Source organism: Chanodichthys erythropterus, chromosome 10 (assembly GCF_024489055.1).
Source record: "Chanodichthys erythropterus isolate Z2021 chromosome 10, ASM2448905v1, whole genome shotgun sequence".
NCBI lineage: Eukaryota > Metazoa > Chordata > Actinopteri > Cypriniformes > Xenocyprididae > Chanodichthys > Chanodichthys erythropterus.
In genome coordinates this window covers 41641519-41660562 of record NC_090230.1, presented here as the reverse complement: position 1 = coordinate 41660562, position 19044 = coordinate 41641519, and the positions used below count along the sequence as shown (strand labels likewise).

Sequence of the window (19044 nt, the reverse complement as noted above, 5' to 3'; positions counted from 1 at the left end):
TTTAATGCAATTTTAGTTGAATTTTTACCCTGCATTCCACAATCACATTCACACAGCACACTTCATAACATGCACATTTGATCAAAAATACAGAAAAAACTGTAATATTGTGAAACATATCTACAATTTAAAATAATGGTTTTCTGTTTTGACATACATAAAAATATAATTTATTTCTGTGATGCAAAGCTGAATTTTCAGCATCATTTCTCCAGTCTTCAGTGTCACATGATCCTTCAGAAATCATTCTGCTAATTTGATAATTATCAATGTTGGAAACAAATGTGCTGCTTTATATTTTTATAACCTGTGATACTTTTTTTCAGGATTCTTTGATGAATAAAAAATTAAAGAACAGCATTTATTTAAAATATAAATATTTTGTAACAATATACACTACCGTTCAAAATTTTGGGGTCAGTAATTTAAAAAAAAAAAAAAATTTAATTAATACTTTTATTCAGCAAGGATGTGTGAAATTGATAAAAAGTGATTTTAAAGTGATATTGTTAGAAAAGATTTATATTTTGAATAAATTTTAAAATATCTTAAACTGTGTTCCGAAGATGAACAGAGGTCTTACGGGTTTGGAACGGCATGAGGGTGAGTCATTAATGACACAATTTTCATTTTTGGGTGAACTAACCCTTTAAGTTTCCAAATTGGAATATTTACAAAATTCCCCAGGTTAAGTTCCTATGGAAAGTTTCTGGAAATTTACTGGAAACCTTCCGCCCCTTTGCAACCCTAGATATGCTACAGCTTAAAATGGCAAAATATGATTATTAGTGCTGCAACTATTAGGCTATTTTGATAACTTATTAATATTTTAATAATATATTTTGATCATTTCTATTAATCAGATCAAAATTATTTTCCAATACAATGCAATTACAGCTCTCATTTTTACAAATAAAATGTACAAAACAAATTGTGCAATGAAAATAGCCTATAAAACACTTTCAGGTTTTTGCAACCCTGTTATTAGGCTATTAAACTGTGGATTAAATAACAAATACATGTTGGTTAAATGATCACTTCCAGGGGAATGACAACATGTTTCTTTGGAAGTGCTGATTTCTATATGTCTACTTAATGTCAAACTGCTGCTTGTTTCCTTAACGAGCGTGCGCATACGTGCTAACTCATCTCAACTGTTTATCAGTCCGTCATCCTCCGCTCATTTCCTCCGTGAACGCCCACAGCTTATACAGCAGCCAATCAGAGAGCGGCACACGTGACGAGCGTTCTTAGCGATGACCTCATCCCTAGAGTGGGATGACGTCAAATACAAGATGGATGGAATCACGACTGCTTCATGCTCAACGCAACTCTGAAACAAAGTCCAGTGTCGGAGCTCCGCGGCATTCAAAGCCACCAAACTAGGGTGAGTTGAAATCCTGAACAACTTTATTCCATCGTCTAACTGAAGTAGTTGGATGTTGTTTTGGTAAAATCAGTGTTTCCTGACGTAACGCCGAGGAAATTTTCTCGCTCTCTCTCTTCCCTGACATAAGCGGCTGCTCTCAGCCTGTTGTGCAGGATGCGACGTCTGCGCAGTCGGTGACAGGAGAGGGTGTGTGTGAGAGTGTGTGTGTGTGTGAGAGTGTGTGTGCGCGCGCACAGACGCGTGTTCTAATCGTTTCATTTCCTATCTTGCGCGAATAGTAGAGTGAAGAAACGCAACCAGTTGCCTGTATTTTGTGACGTGTTTGGTAAATATGGTCACAGTTTGGCAACGTTGAATCAACAAATGGTTTTATGGAACTCGAGATTAAGAGGAAGGACTATCTAGCGAATTCATTTAATGTAAACATACTCCTCGTTTTCATGAGCGAATGGTCCCTTTAGGCAGAGACTGTAAAACCAACTGTAACTAACGTTAGACATGATGTAATCAGCGGTCGATATGCGCATGCGCAGAAACTGGGCAAGCCCGATTACTGCATTTTTTGACTTTTATTTTCTTATTGTTATTATACAATGACAGGTTGTTTAATAGATTACTATTTTCAATAATAAACTATTGTTTATCTTGTGCAGATTAGATAAATATGCATTTTTTTTCCTTCTGGTTGTGTTTTGCAGCCATGATTTGTTTTTACATTTATTTTATGTAACAGTGTTCTATTTAAAAATGTATTAATAAATTAATGTTTCAAATGAGGAAAATTGTTGCACGGTGTATATGTTGCATGCTTTTTATTTTTTACATTACATTACAGTACAGTAGTGGCCAAAACTGATGTCCGGCCTAGGGAATTTGACATCTTTACCTTTAATTCAAAAGCATGTTGCGTAGTTGTGCTTGTAGTCAATTGTTTTCTTTGTGATAATGCAATGAAACATCAAATTATGCGGACATAATTTGTCACACAAAGAAATTATGAACACATGCACAACAACTTTTCATTTGTGGGAAGCAAGACGTTCTGCAATATTCTCCTGTACTCCAAAGCGTTAAATGACATTTCACAGTGAAGTAGCACATGCAGCAGCTAAAAGGCTCCTCACACAATGGCATCTCTTCTTCCATGATTTACTGTGGCAGAGATGATATTCTGTTATTATATGTCTCAGCAGATTTTCAAAGACACCGCTCTGAAGCATCACCATGCAACTCGTGTTTCATTGCAATTCATCACTCCACACAGAACTTCCCATATTCTACCAACTATGTTTTTCTGAGACTGCAATGGCTTTTTAAGTAGCACATTTGCTAACATTTAGCTAATTTCCTGACCAATAATTAATTTGTGATTAAGAAAATTAAAAGCTTAGTGTTTAGCCATTTTGGTTTGGCCCATTTTTTTGGACCCAGGAGTGTGGACTGTAATGCAGTGGTTCTCAACCTTTTGAACTCCAAGGCTAAATATTAAGAATATTAAAAGAAAAAACTGCAATTTATTTTGTGATTCCAGATGTTTCAATAACTGTATGTTTTTCAGTGAAACAAACTTGTTGAGGGAAAAAAAGGTGACAAATTTAATGTCAGTTTACACGTTGTGTGCCTATGTTAGCAATTCCAAGCATTTTAATGTTTAGGTTATTATTTATATATAAGATTATGGTGATACTTTACAATTAGATTTGATTTGTTAATTGTTAATAAATTGAGTGTCATTATCAAAGCATTTATTAATCTACACTGATGTTAAACGTATTTTTAAAATTTTTTAAAAATATTTTTTAAAAGTTTTATAAGTGAACATTACTGTATTATGTATGAACATAAATGAACAATGGACAAACAGTGTATTTATAAATGAACATATAAAAACATTTTGTTCATTTGTAGTTTTTGATACCTTGTGCATTAATGAATTTTACTGTTAATGATTTTACATTATTTTAAAGTGTTAACAAGATTATTTTAAAGGGTTAGTTCACCCAAAAATGAAATTTCTATCATTAATTACTCACCCTTATGTTGTTCCACACCCGTAAGACCTTTTTTCATCTTCGGAACAGAAATTAAGATATTTTTGATAAAAATCCAAGTTTTTTTTTTTTAAATCCACCATAGAAAGCAACCATCATTCAATGTCCAGAAAGGTAATAAAGACATTGTTAAAATAGTCAACGTGATTACAGTGGTTCAACCTTAATGTTATAAAGCGACCAGAATACTTTTTGTGCGCAAATGAATGACGGTAATTACGTTGCTTTCTATGAGGGATAAAAAAACTCTTGGATTTCATCAAAAATATCTTAATTTGTGTTCCAAAGATGAACGAAGGTCTTACAGGTGTGGAATGACATGAGGGTGAGTAACTAATCACAGAAATTTCATTTTTTGGGTGAACTATCCCTTTAATGTAAATAATTTTAAGTCACTGTTATAACGAATTTGCAATGTCACTAAATTTGTATTTTCTTTTACTCCCCTTCAAAGCCAAAATGGAGAGCCTGGGGCACTACTGTAACCCTGCCCATGGTATTTCACTGCTGGGTGCCCTCAATGAGCAGCGGTTGAAGGGTCAGCTCTGTGATGTCGTGTTGTTAGTGGGTGATCAGCAGTACCAGGCCCATAAAAGCGTCCTTGCAGCCTGCAGTGAGTATTTCCAGTCTCTGTTTTCCAGAAGGGACTCGGAGAACCGCTCCATTGTTCAACTTGACTTTTGTGAGCCTGATGCTTTTGAGATTGTGCTAAACTACATCTACTCATCATCTCTGTTCGTGGAGAAATGCAGTCTGGCAGCAATACAGGAGCTGGGCTATAGCCTCGGCATTCCCTTTCTAACCAACATCATGTCTATAAGACCTCAGGCATCATACCGTGTGTCGAGAAAACGAATGTTGCTCTCTGAGGAGGAGGAGGAGGATGGCGCTTATCAAAAGAGAAGTGTAATTGTACATCAAGGTCAGGGTGAGCAGCCTAGCGTGGATATGTTTCCAAGGAAAAGTTCAAGTCTTCAGGGAAAACCGTTTAAACAGGTCACAGAGCAACCCTCACTCACACACAATTTCAGTGATCAGAGCCAATCCTCAGGACACATCAGACCAAATGAAAAAGAGACAAAAAGTACCTCCAACAGCAGAAATTTAAACAAAAAAACAGTTGATGGTGACTGCAGATCTATCATCTCCTCTCCAACATCCATACTGAGACGTCGAACTGAATACCGATCGCCAACTACGAGGCCGCAACTAACATCCTCAGTGTCATTCAGCGAGTCTGTACAGCATGCTAGCCTACAATCAGATCAAACTGACGCCACCATCGATGGAAAAATGGATGCATCGGATGATTCCAGACCAGCGGGTGAGCATCATGGTCCACGCAACCAAACTGTAGACCGAAGTGGGCCACTTATCAAAAGTCTGCTACGCAGATCATTGTCTATGGATAGTCCAGTTCCCGTTTTTTCTCCAGCTCTGGAGCTAAAGGACTCACAAAGTCGAGAACAGTCTGTGGTCAAGTTAATGGCCACAACAGCAAGGTCGCCATCCCCTGAAAGTGAGGATCAGGTGTCAAAAGATATTCCACTTCTTCTCAGGTCGAGACAACGAAATGCATATGAGATGGTCGGCACTCAAACAACTCAACTCAGAATTAAAGCAGAGCCCAGCAGTCCCCTTGCCGACCCTTCTGAAATCGTTCGCATTACTGTTGGAGACAACCTTCCAGTAAATTTCAAAGACTTTCAGGCAAATTACGATGAAGGTCCAAGAGGGTATTTCACTCCCTCGATGAAGAGGAAGAGTAAGATAGATGGTAGTTATATGCCCTTTAAGAGATCCAGGCCTGTTAATGAGCATCATTTGTTGCATCAGGAAAGCACGTTTGATGAGGTACCTTACAATTCCAACATGGACAATAGTAACGAGGAACCTGGAGAACTTCGGCCAAACAAAATGTTTAAGTGCTGGAACTGCCTGAAGGTTTTCAGGTCCAATGCGGGTCTGTATCGCCACGTGAACATGTACCACAACCCAGAGAAGCCGTACGCTTGCGACATTTGCCATAAGCGCTTTCACACAAACTTCAAGGTCTGGACTCACTGCCAAACCCAGCACGGCGTAGTGCAAAATCCCGCACCTTCCTCCAGTTCCTATTCGGTCCTGGATGAGAAGTTTCAGAGGAAGCTAATTGATATCGTCCGAGAGCGGGAGATAAAGAAGGCCTTGATTATGAAGCTCAGGAGAACCAAGCAAGGCCTGCAGTCACAACCCTTTGGCAGGAAAAGCAGGCGATCGAGGTCGTACGGATGTCCCTACTGTGGCAAAATGTTTTTTTTCCAGTCACACTTAAAACTACACATGAAGGGACACTCCGCTGAGCCGGCTAACCTTGACACAGATGCTGAGAGAGACCTTCAATACAAGCAACAGCAGCAACAACAGCAGCAGCAGTTGGCACATCTTAAAGAAAACCAAGATAAGGACGTATTTTCTTGCCGACTCTGCAATGAGAAACTGCCCTCTTTGACTGAATTAGAAGACCATGAGAGAGCTTGCAGGTATGCTACTGTCTGCCCATACTGTGGACTTCGATTCTCCAACACGGTTGTCAAGAAAGACCACGAAGCTCACTGCAAGTACAAAAAGCTGACCTGCCTTGAATGTATGCGTACCTTTAAGTCATCTTTCAGCATATGGCGTCATCAGGTGGAAGTTCACAATCACAATATGATGAGTGTAAAGGAACAGTTGACTCTTGGTCTCCAGGAGAGCAATCACGACGAATCATCAAGTATTCTCGGAGATGCTCCCTCTTCTCAGGAGTTGATACGTGACCCTAGAGAGGAAGCAGTGTACAGCGACTCATCGGTTCCACCCATGTATGATTCTGAAGACTCATCATCTTATGTCCCAGAGGACTTGAGCGCTCATGGTCAAGGGGAGCTGCAGGTCAAAGAGGAACCTCAAGAGGAAGCAGTATCAGCCAAGGATAACCTGAGCACCGGATCCGAGGAACCGGGCGTTTGGCCTTGTGAGAAGTGTGGAAAGCTTTTCAGCAGCCACAAAGACCTGGAAAGACATCAGGAACTCCTCTGCCATATAAAACCCTTCATCTGCCACATATGTCACAAAGCGTTCAGGACCAACTTCCGCCTCTGGAGCCACTACCAATCCCATATGTCCACACCTGAAGAGCCAGGGATGAGAGAGATAGACAGGCTTCCGTCTTCTCCATCTCCTTCTCCACCTCTTACAATTTCCATCCCTGAACCTCCAACTTCTCAAAAACCTCCACTCAAAGCGACCTGTTCTGGGGTGGACGCCTCAGAGGAGGAACCCAGAGGCTCCACGTCACCGTCAACCAAACTCAAGAAGCCAGAGCAAGACAAGACTGGTGACGATGAGCCTGGGGAACATTCACAAGCCAAGTCCGACAGCACAGACAAAACTATCACCCCTCAGGAATCTGACACACTATTTTACCATGCACCAACCCTCTCTGCACTCACCTTTAAACGCCAGTACATGTGCAAATTCTGTCACCGGACATTTAAGACCGCCTTTAGTCTGTGGAGTCATGAGCAGAGCCATACGTAAGAGTGCTAAACGTAGTTGCACATTTGTAGCCCTTAACAATTGGAATCAAATAACTTGGACCATTTCTCCTTTAAACATGATTTACTTTGGTACACACTTGCAGCCTAAACCCAGGGATTTATTAATAGCATTTGATCATACTTATCTTATTTCTATAAACAGTATTCAGAATGCATCTTGGATTGCATGCCAAGGGTTGCTTAAAACAAATTTGTTTTCTAAAGTATTTCCCTGTATATTTTTTTTTTATTTTAAGTTTATTGTTCAGTGATCAAGAAAGACTGTTATAATGAACTGATTTCTTTCACCTTAAGAACTCTTCTAAATGAATTTCTATGAATTATTGCAAACAAACGTGTGATTAATTTTTTGGGATGTTACACAGAAGATGTACACCTCTCTTCTTTTAGTGGCCTTTACGCTGTTATTTAGCACTTTCAAGCAATTCCAAATAAACATTGTTCTCTATTAAAAGCACATGCTGGTGTTGACATGGCTTTTTAGTTAGAAAAGATGGATTTGTCACATCCAAAACTTTGTTAAAAAATGTATTCCCTTTTTATACCCTAAAATGATAGCTTTAAGTTTATTTTGCCCCATTTAAGTTAAGGAAAAATAAGAAAAAGTATTTCAGAATAAAACTATTTAGACTTTTCTGCTACATGCACAATCCAGCCCTGCCTATGTTGTTAAAGCTATTAATATTGAATTGTTACTTTGATCATTTAAGAACCATATAAAAAGCAAACCTTAAGCAGACTAAAATGGTATGCATCAAACTTTACATTAAACTTTGTGAACATTGAAGAAAACATGTTCATAATTTAATTTCAACTTTGCTAGTTAAGTTGTATTTTTCATTTTAAGAGTATTCTGTTAATGTGTTTTGCCAGTTATGTAGACTTTCATGGTATTTTTGTTTAGAGGTTGTGGATAATATTCAGTGATTGTATTGAACAAATAGAAGGCTTTATGTGTACAATTAGCAGGTTTGGGTTGATGTTCTTTAAGCAGTTTAGTGTGTGCCTGCAATGTGGATCTTCTAATACTTTTGTTGTACAGGACATGCAGTATATGTGGAAATTACTTCTCATTAATGTGTAGAGATGAAGTTTGAGTAGATTTTCACACTGTATCAGTACTGTATCAGTACATTGTGAGCTCTACCGTAGTGTAAGCTCAACTTACCAGAACTCAGTACTCAGTGATTAATGAAGTCTAGATGCAATGATGTTGAATGGTTGGACATTCCTAATGTTCAGTGGACCTTTTCTGAGACAGTATGACCCAGAGAAGATCTTTATTCTAAAATATTAAAGCACAAACCCAGACAGTATCATAGTGTTGGCACAGATCCATCCCACAACTGGTTCACGTCGAATCCACATGTACCAGATGTGGGCCGGATCTGGGCCAACACTATGTTGATATCTGGGAAAGCAGTAATCTTATTTCTTGATATTTTTTGTCATATTTAGCAAGTATTAGAAATATTAAGGAGAAGTCTTCTTCCCTTACATTAGGGGATGTTTGGCTTAGCAAGCTTGTGGCCTTTGTTAAGCACAAAATCTAAATATGTTGCTTGCTCTTTGCATTTTCCATCAGCTACTGTCATTTAATCTATATTTTGATGGATAAAACTGTAATACATTCCTTTTGATCTTATCCCCAAAAAGGTATTGATTGATAAATAAGCTGGCTATTTATATACCCAGGATAGAAATACCTGATTTAGTTTGCATTTACTTTTGTTCCCAGTATTACATGACATTAAACATCAGCTTTTTGTTTAAGATTTAAACCATATTATTAGCAGATCAACATGTGTCCCAATAATAAAATTATCATTTCAGTAATTGATCAATTTCTTAATATGGTTCTTTGAAAGATTGTATGACATTGAATGAATAGTGATGACATAACAGAACGCTTAATCCTCAAAACACATTTTTATAGTCTTTGTTTGTACAACATTTTCTGTTTTATGAAAATTACATCCTTTTTGGTATTCCCGTGGTATAACTGCAATAACTAATATTTGTAAGCACTTGAATTGTCCTAATGTGGCTTTAAAAACTGTATCAGTTTTCGTGTTAAAGCATTTTCTACTGTTTTCTGTGCTTGCTTTATAAAATAAATATCAATAATGTGTAACTGAACTTGTGTTTATTTCATCTACCATAATTTGATACATTGTTTCAGTTTCTAAATTTACAGAAAGCCTTGTCATTGGATAATAAACATATTTTTTGTAGTGTATATATATATATATATATTATATATATATATATATATATATATATACACACACACACACACACATAATGTATTTATACATGTGTGCATACAGTATGTATGTATATAATTTTTAAACTGTGCAAAATAAGAATTATTTAAATGTGGTAAGTAAAAATAGTTTTTTTTTGTTTTTTTTTATAAATTATGAGCAGACTTTAAAAGACATCATTGGAACTGAAGTGAATTTATGGGGGGAAAAATACCTACTTGTAGCCTAATGGTGATATTCATAAAACAATGCAATTTCCAATTGTTCTCACACATTGCATTTTCCAAGAACACTAACACACACACTGTTCTAAAATGTATGTGTTTATCAGGGTAACAAAGAATCCAGACAAACAAATTCAAAAGAACAACAATATGAAATAATTTAGGGGGCATAATTAGGTTTATTAAAAAACATCAACAACAAAAGTAACTGAATTATATGCTTTTCTGAATTAGCTGATGCAAAGATAGTGGATACCATTATTTTACAGGAAAAGAGTAGAGAATTTATTCTAAATCCCACTAAAGACCAATTTAATGTGATTTTCTATTTTTTTACAAGATCATCATAAATGTCCAAGGAACAATCAGGCTCCAGCAGCTTCACTGTCACATTCTTTACAATGCCAGCGTGTCTTTAATCAGCCTCCTCATGGTAGTGCTCACTGACGTACCCAGAGAATCTGTGATCTGGTACGTGATCTTGTACAGATACGGCTGGACGTCTTTCAAACTCGTGTCAAACACATTGTCCACCTCTGACTGTGTGGGCATCTTGGGAAGATACTCATGACGGTTAATCACCTCCACGATATTGATGACTTTCTCGCCGAGCTTCTCGCCAACTTTTTCCCTGCAGATCTGACGCTCCTGTTCATTGGCCAGGTTCACCACGTTCACCTTGATGCTCCAGACCTCCCAAGGAATGCATTCATCGGAAAAGGGCCAGCGTGACTTCTTCTTCTGGTAGAACTCCAAAGAGATCTGACCCATGCCATCACTTCCGGAATTGCCAAGAGCATCCTGGGTATGAATAAGGTTGTGGTTATAAAAAGTGTTCACGCTGCTACTTTTTGAAACTTTTGGAATATGAATTTGTTACATGAATAGTTTATTCAACCTATTATTATGCAAATATAATAGCTTTTACTGGGTGGGAAAAATGTGTTTTTTTTTTTTTTGGTTTGTTTGTTTTTTGCCAATAATGCAAAGTTATGTACATACAGAGTTTACTAAATATTTACTACACACCCCCTTTTAAAAAATGTGTAGTGGTGCCATGATAAAGTAAGCATGCGTTGTGCTGCTCACGTGTACAGCATTGGCGTTCTGATGTAGAACCTGGAAGCGCTGAACGTAAACAGCGTAGGAGAATCACAGGGGAGAGATGAATTTGTTGAATAAAGTCATTATTTTTGCGCACAAAAAGTATTTTCGTCGATTCATAACATTGAGGTTGAACCACTTTAGTCATGTTGACTATTTTAACGATGTCTTTACTAATTTTCTGGACCTTAAATGACGGTATTTACAAAGGTTTTACGGGTGTGGAACGACATGAGGGTGAGTAATTAATGACAGAAATTTCATTTTTAGGTAAACCAACCCTTTAAGAACTGAAATCAAAAGTACCTTAAATTCGGCTACCGCTTTCCTGATAACCCTGTCCAGCTCATCAGAAGACACTCGCACGAATGTGAAGTCGATGAAGTCGCAGTCCACGTCTTGAGTTCCCACCGTGCCGATGGAGTACGTGCCCTCTTTTTTATAGTGAAATTTGCCCGTGCTGCGGTGCAGGAGGATCGTGTGCAGGAGGGCTAGCATGGCCTCATCCACCTGCCTGCCCTCCACTGACACCTCCAGGACCTCTGATCGACAGTTCATGATGGTCTATAACAAGGTTCTACAGCTATTAAAACAAAAGTACTTTATTTTGATCCTTTGATCTGAGCTCAAATGTGTCAAACAGACACGGAGCTGAACACCTTCAGTGTTCTGCTTCTAAAAAGCGCCGAGTTGCGCCACTTTAGACTGAGTGGAACAGCCTAAGAATCGAAGTTATAATAAAATATGGACTTAACAATATAATTATGAATCTCAAATGTAATTTAAGACTCTAAAGGGTGTTCATAGAACATGTTTACCTTCATTACGAAACGTCGATGCACTCTATTTTTCTTGCGATGGGGTGCTTTTGTTTTGTAAACATACGTCAAAATGTACAGGGCGGGATAAGGGACATTTTAGTTTTTGGCGTTTAAAAATAACAAAGTTTGGTTCACATTGCTTTCTAGTTAAAATAAAAGGTTCAGTAGTAAGAAATGGACTTACATCATCGTACAAGTAATATTTAACTTTAGCTCAGTCAATATATAGTGAACGTTTTACTAGTATAACTGGTTAAATGATGCAAACAATAAAGTAAGAATGTGTAAAAATAAAAGGTGCCAGAATATAATAAAACGAATAATAATAATACAAATGTCGATTTTTATATTTAATCGCATTATCACATGATACAATCATACTTTTCCAAGGTATGTATGAAATTAAATAAAATAATAAACACCAAATGTATGTGCTTTTTCTTGTTACTTCCACTCAGTTGTAAAATTATATTTAATCAATCCATATCTTTGCCTGTAATACAATGAAAAAATACACGCAAATCCTTCTCAGTACTACAGAAATTACATGAGTAATTTATATTTATATTTTAACATTTGTTAACGTGTACTCGTAAAGAAATGTATAAATGGCGTCTTGGGACTTTTATTTTGAAGAGCATTTTCCCATACAGTGTCGTCTCTTGTTTTGGAGGGAGTATCAAAAGGAAGAAAAAATATGTGTAAAGAAATATAAGTCCTCGTATGTTTATATTTATTTTCATTGAGTAAAGAGTAGATTTTACGCGGTTAAAACTAAAAGCTTGCGTACATTGTTGAGGCTGTCATCTGTTCTAAACTGACATAGTATCGACTTAAGAGCCTAAAACGGCCCTTTTTAAAAAAAAATCATTGTCAACGCTAATATTGAAAATGCACAGGACTGTGCCAAGCCTCCCCCTGGCGCCCTCAGTGAAGGTAAAACTCATCAATGCGGGTTTCCAAGTGGCGTCAGACTTGATTGACATGCGTCCTCTTCAGCTCTGCAAAGGTATTTATATCACTAAAAACCCAACTCTGTTTTTTTCTTTGAATTTGAAAATAGCACTTGAAAAGTAAATTTCATAACTTTTGATTTAATCCATGCTTGTTTCGTTCGCAGAGGCAGGTATATCACAAGAAGAGGCAGTGGAGGTGTTGCAGATGTTGAGGGATGATGCCCAGCCACACCAGCAGAGGGCGGCAACAGAGAGCTTAACAGCCTTGGATCTTCTGCACCAGGAGCAGACTCTGGGGAGCATTGTGACATTCTGCTCAGGCCTGGATGATGCCCTTGGAGGTGGTGTGCCTGTGGGAAAGACCACAGAGATCTGTGGGGCCCCTGGTGTTGGAAAGACTCAGCTATGGTATGGGAGGAAACGAATTACAAAATGTATCAGTGCCTCTTAAAATTGGTAATATGTGGCACTTTTGTGTTGATAAAGTAGCTTACTATAGTTTCAAAAGTGTATTTGTAATTTTCATAAAAGACGGTTTTTCCTGTTTTAAAGCATGCAGCTGGCTGTTGATGTGCAGATTCCTGTGTGTTTCGGAGGTCTGGGAGGAAAGGCACTGTATGTGGACACAGAAGGCAGTTTCTTGGTGCAGCGGGTTGCTGATATGGCGGAGGCAGCTGTGCAGCACTGCACCCTTTTAGCAGAGGATACAGGTCTGATTTGAGTAGCTGAGCTAAGTTGGGATGTCTAAATGTGTATGTATACGCAGAGAAAAACCTTTATGAACTCTACAGGCCCAATACCAATCAGCTTTACCTGAGAATTTTCATTCATTTATGAGACACAAAACGTGTAATTGTCGAATAATCAGTCTTTTCTTTTCCTCTTAGAACAGAAACAAGCTTTAGAGGAACTTACTATCGAGAAGATCCTGTCCAACCTCTTCTTGGTCCGTTGCCATGACTATGTAGAGCTGTTAGCTGAGGTTTACCTCCTACCTGACTTCCTGTCTGAGCATTCTGAGGTAAAAAAAAATGGAAATCAGGACCACTGCTAAGGACATATCTCAGCACAGTGATATTACTGCTATTTAGATGCTCATAAATTACATGTCCAATCATAGGTGCGGTTAATAGTGATTGACAGCATTGCCTTCCCATTTCGCCATGACTTTGAGGATCTTTCTCAGAGGACGCGCCTCCTGAACGGCCTTGCCCAGCAGCTCATCCAACTAGCAACACAACACAGTGTAGCGGTACTCAGCACCTCATATCAAGAAACAAACAATAGTGAATAGCAGACAAATCTAGGATTTAATTAATTATTTTTTGCAGAATACTCATACTTGTTAAAATTGAATGTAATAAAAATTGAATGTAATAAATTGCATGCATGTGTATATTTAAGAAAATGTATAATATATATAAATATTGTATATGCAAATATAATATTATTTTTTTTAAATATATACATGCATGTGTATTTATAGATGCATAATAAATATACACAGCAAACACATATATTATGTAAACACAAACTTTGCTATATTATCATCAAAAGTTATATTAAAATAAAGCTATATTATCATCAAAATATGTGCCACATTTTGTGCCAATTTATATATAATTATATAATAATATATATATATATATATAATTATATGTATTTGCATTTATAATAATCTATATTAATATATAATGTTAAAATATATATAAAATTTAATTAAACTAATTTAATTCAGTTACTATGTGTTCTTAGGTTGTTTTGACCAATCAGATGACCACAAGAATTTCAAATGGCCAGTCCAAGCTGGTTCCTGCATTAGGTAAGACATAACAGATATGAGTGCATTCATGCATTGTTTTGCTTTGCATAGTCACCATCAACAATTAAAATTCACACTTTAGGTGAGAGTTGGGGTCATGCCGCGACGCAGAGGCTCATCCTGCATTGGGAGGGACTGAGAAGGTAAACATACACTTTTAATTTGCTAATTGTGTGGGAAGGTGTTTATTGTGGCTTTTTTAGTCTTTTAGTCCATTTAGCCTGACACAGCAAAATGCTGCTATAGAAAATAAAAAAAGCAGCCAACATCTGTGGTGTTCTTAGCCAAATATGTCTTCTAGAGAGAGAGCGAGAGAGAGAACGAGAGTATGTTGCATAAACTCTTTACCCTTCACCTCCGTGGGTGATGGAATGAATCACTTTGAACAAGTAGCTTGCTTTGCCTTTTGTAGCCAGACCTTATTCATAATGCATCCTGCATACCTGCCAGTCTATTACTTTGTAGCAGCAGGCAGCCGAGAGCCACAGAGAGCATCTCAATCTTGCTCTCTCTTTCTATAAAGTTGAAGGTCTTCCCTCTGACTATACATTTCAGCCTCTATGCATTTGAATAGCCGCAGACCCTCTTGCTTTTTAAACCCAACAGACAAGCTCAGAGTGGAAGAGAATGTGCATTGTGCAATGATATAACAAGTAATTTGTTTTTCTCACCTGTCCACTTTGTGCTTAGGCTTGCCTCCCTGTACAAGTCCCCAAGTCAAATGGAAGCCACAATTCAATATCAGATTACAGTAAGTTTAATAGTAACAGTAACATTAATAAGAATGGGGAATATATTATATACTTATATGTACATATTAGAGGTGTAACGGTACATGTATTCATCCCAAACTGTACGGTACCGACGTCATAGTTTAGTTCATGCAGTTAGACAACGAATACAGTCCGTCACAGGTGATCCACACTCCAGTCCAGAATTGGGCGTGCGCAGTAATGCAACGCCATTTGCTAACCACCACAAAAGGAAAAAGCGCAGAAGAACAGACGATGAAGGCTGCGTTCCAGTTTTTTAATGCCCTTTCCTCGCTAAATTCCCTCAGTCTCGTTGATTCGGATGTACGTTATTGCTTATGCTGCACAAGTGCCCACTACTGGTGGAACCTTTGCAGTGGGCTGAATTGGAATCTGCTATGGAGTTGATTTATTATTTACACCTTTTTTCTTACCTTACAAAATTGTTTAATGCAAGAATATATATATGTAGGTGTGTTTTTTTGTTGTTGTTTTTTTTAAATATTTAAAAAAGATAATTAATATATCATAGAGTTGTTTGTGGTGGGGTAAATTAACCGTGTTCTGCGGTGACTTCACAATCTTGTTTCACTGATATATGGAGCTGCATGAAGTAGACTCGCTCCCTCGGTCAAAATCAAGGGGTCAAGGGTCTGTCCATGTAAACTTTACTCGTCCACTTCACGAAGTAGAACGCACTTCAAAATGGCAGCAGGGATTACCCCGAGGGGAAGTGCTTAGGGAAGTTTGCGAGTATGTGTCTAAAAGCGAAGTGCAACGCAGCCCTAGATATGTGTGTAATCTCTCAAACAGTGTTTCAGCTGCGGAAAGACCTCACTTAAACAGCTTGAGAATAATCTCTCACGTAGCATTACATTTCAGTGTCACGGCAGGTTGGTTCACTAGAGAAATGAACTCTAGAGGGGAACATTTCACTAAATATATGCACTATATTAGCTTATATATTCATTATATTTACTTTACCTGTTAGTAATGCCTTAATTATTTAATATTTAAATAAACTTGTCATGAAAAAGTTATGACAGTAACTGTGTAAATGATCATATACAAAAAATGAATTTCAGTAATCATTTTATAATTAGTTTTAGAAGTTAATGCAAAACCTGCCTTATGTGCAATTTACTTGTTTTTTATTTGAGTGTTGATTATCATGTCTAAAAATGAATAGCAACTGAATTTAATAGTTTGGGCTCTGTTGTTAATTGTAACCTTTAATATTATAGTAATGTGCAAGAAAGGACTCCCTGTATATAGTTTACAGCATTAGCAGAGATAGACTTTTTATACACCACTGTATAAGGAAACAATTTTGTTTAGCCCCCCCCCCATCCCAAACCTGTATGGAACTGTGACTTCAATACTGAAGTGTGTACTGAACCGTCATGTTTGTGTACCGTTACACCCCTTTATACTTTATATATATAGTTCGATACTCTATTATATTGAAAATATATATCATAGTTTTTCCCTTACTGTATATGATCTCACCCAGGTCCAGGGTTTCAGGGATGCCCCAGATGAACCCAGACACACAGATTCATCTGCAGTCTCATCTCCTTCAGGAAACTACAGCAAACGCCCTCGATTGGAGAATCTGTCTTGAGGATCTGTCAGGAATGTACAGATATTTATATATGTATATAAAATGTAAATAATAACAATTAGTTGTTGGGTTATTAATATAATAAAATATAGTATATTGATTGTTGGCCTTTAGTTATTTGTGTTATTGTGGTATTAGTGGCTCACCAAGATAAATTTCCCAATCAGACAGTGTTACAATTCAGGAGGAAATAATGAAAATGTAAAGCTATTCCAAAGTTTTCCAACTTAAATTGGATGACAGACCAGGTTATAGGCCATATATTGATCAATATATTAAAAGCTATTCTTGCCATTTATTGTTCCCCACCACTTTTCCCAGTTAATCTCCTGTCCATTTTTATGCAATATTTTTAATAATATTTATGCAAAATTGTTTTTCTGCAGCCTCAAGTGCTAGCGATTAGTCAAACTAATTGACAAACACTAGTCGTTAATCATGTCACGTACATTGCATGAGCCAAAACTTTGTGCCTTAATATGCAATTAACTAAATTTGGAACAGTGTATTGAATAATTTGGCTCTAATGAACCCAGTGAGAAGGTGTTGTTGTGTATATTGTGTTGTACAGGTCACATCATGATGACATTCTGTCTTGCTTGTTGCATGAGTGACCGTATGAAGATAAAGAGTTTACTGTTCACATTCACCTCCAAGTAACAGTAATAATTTAGCTGCAGAATGTTCCTGTTCAATATCAGTATATCATCCACGTTCAGCTCACTCCCAGTGTGTATGTGTGAGGTTCATCACTTTAATTGAATTGTACACTGGGAAGCCAGCATTACATCAGCACAAAGGTAAATTATGACCACTTCACCTCATATTTCCTTGGCTGGCAATGGATAGTTTAGACATCCTGCAGAAGAACTGACCTAAACGCTTTATGCTTATGTGGACGGAAGATAACATTGTGTTCTTGATGTTTTTAACCTCCATGTTAGACACATGGATTGATCATGAATGAAGAACTGCCTGAGACAGAGTGCTGGACTAATAGGATTACATCATTTGTCAGGGCTGGTTTAAGACGAGTGACGGTTCAGTTGTGTCCTATCAGGCTTTCTCAGGTGAGGAAGGCACGCTGGGTAATATTCCTACACTGCTGTGTAACTGTCATCCTGGGTCACTGCATCAGACATCCCTTTACCTCAAGACTTATAATTTTGAAGTTGAATATGACAGGTTACTAGGTGATTATGAATACAATTTCAGATTGCTGTATACAGGCAAGGCTACACTTTGTCATCCTTTACAAATACGCACCATGGTAACCAATTTCAAAATAGCCCTTTGCAGTCATTACTCGCTATAAAATATATCAAAATGTTCTGTCATTTTCATTACCTAGCAATAGCTGTGCCAACTGTGATATTTTCCCAGAAATTATGATTACCCTACATTTTTTTGAAAAGGTTAATACTGAGTTTGATGTTATCTGGCAACCCCTAGAACTATAAATGTGAGATTGATGGCTGTTGTTGTCTAATATAATATAATATAATATAATATAATATAATATAATATAATATGTGTGAATATATATATATATACACACACAATAACAATACAAGTTGTAAATGGAATATCCTTTAAACTGGTAAGAGACTTTTAGATTACTGTCATATTAATGATTAGATGTTAATGATAGTATCTGGCAACCCGCAATTATATGGGCTCTTCCAGTAGTTCAAGATGCTTTAAGGTTTTTCTGTCATTTAGTTTCTTAATAGCTTCAGTTGTCAATAATATTCTGTGTGAAAATATTTACACTAGTACATTCTGGAAAGGGTTAATTTTGCGTTTAAAGGATTAGTTCACTTTTTAAAATTTCCTGATAATTTACCCACCCCCATGATGAAAATATTCCAGGATTTTTCTCCATATAGTGTACTTCAGTGGAGCCCAAACGGTTGAAGAAAATTACAGTTTCATTGCAGCTTCAAAGTATTCTACATGATCCCAGACGAGGAATAAGGGTTTTATCTAGTTATGTAACAGTCGGGGTGTACGCCCCAATATTTGCATATGCCAGCCCATGTTCCCAACATTATGAAAGGCATTAGACAAGGGCAGCCAATATTAACGTCTGGATCTGTGCACAGCTGAATCATCCGACTAGGTAAGCAAGCAAGGACAACAGCGAAAAATGGCAGATGGAGCAATAATAACTGACATGATCCATGATATCATGATATTTTTAGTGATATTTGTAAATTGTCTTTCTAAATGTTTTGTTAGCATGTTGCTAATGTACTGTTAAATTTGGTTAAAGTTACCATCGTTTCTTACTGTATTCACGGAGACAAGACTGTCGTTATTTTCATTTTTAAACACTTGAAGTCTGTATAATTCATAAACACAACTTCATTTTCTATAAATCTCTCCAACAGTGTAGCATTAGCCGTTAGCCACGGACGCTGCTAAGTGTATTACTGCCCTCCACAGGTCA

At 37.2% G+C, this 19044-nt stretch overlaps 3 protein-coding genes across 4 annotated transcripts; 2 read left to right on the top strand and 1 right to left on the bottom strand.

The window, feature by feature from the left end:
• The first annotated feature begins 1283 nt into the window (after positions 1 to 1283).
• Positions 1284 to 9149, top strand: zbtb21 (zinc finger and BTB domain containing 21). The gene is made up of 2 exons (XM_067397798.1): positions 1284 to 1387; positions 3896 to 9149. Exon 2 carries the CDS (start codon positions 3901 to 3903, stop codon positions 7000 to 7002), a length of 3102 nt encoding a protein of 1033 aa, XP_067253899.1. The 5' UTR covers positions 1284 to 1387; positions 3896 to 3900; the 3' UTR covers positions 7003 to 9149.
• A 489-nt stretch (positions 9150 to 9638) lies between these two features.
• Positions 9639 to 11502, bottom strand: atg101 (autophagy related 101). 2 transcript variants are annotated; one of them, XM_067399236.1, is made up of 3 exons: positions 10924 to 11502; positions 10603 to 10641; positions 9639 to 10314 (listed from the first exon to the last, which is right to left on the bottom strand). In XM_067399236.1, the coding sequence occupies exons 1-3, from the start codon at positions 11173 to 11175 to the stop codon at positions 9910 to 9912; spliced, it is 696 nt and encodes a 231-aa protein (XP_067255337.1). In that variant the 5' UTR covers positions 11176 to 11502; the 3' UTR covers positions 9639 to 9909. The 2 variants fall into 2 exon arrangements, with proteins under 2 accessions (XP_067255337.1, XP_067255338.1); XM_067399237.1 differs by lacking the exon at positions 10603 to 10641 and having other exon boundaries at positions 9656 to 10314.
• Positions 11503 to 12010: 508 nt separating this feature from the next.
• rad51c (RAD51 paralog C) lies at positions 12011 to 16592 on the top strand. The gene is made up of 9 exons (XM_067399235.1): positions 12011 to 12447; positions 12559 to 12802; positions 12947 to 13104; positions 13282 to 13415; positions 13515 to 13646; positions 14150 to 14216; positions 14299 to 14359; positions 14907 to 14967; positions 16482 to 16592. The coding sequence occupies exons 1-9, from the start codon at positions 12330 to 12332 to the stop codon at positions 16590 to 16592; spliced, it is 1086 nt and encodes a 361-aa protein (XP_067255336.1). The 5' UTR covers positions 12011 to 12329.
• The last annotated feature ends 2452 nt before the right edge of the window (positions 16593 to 19044 follow it).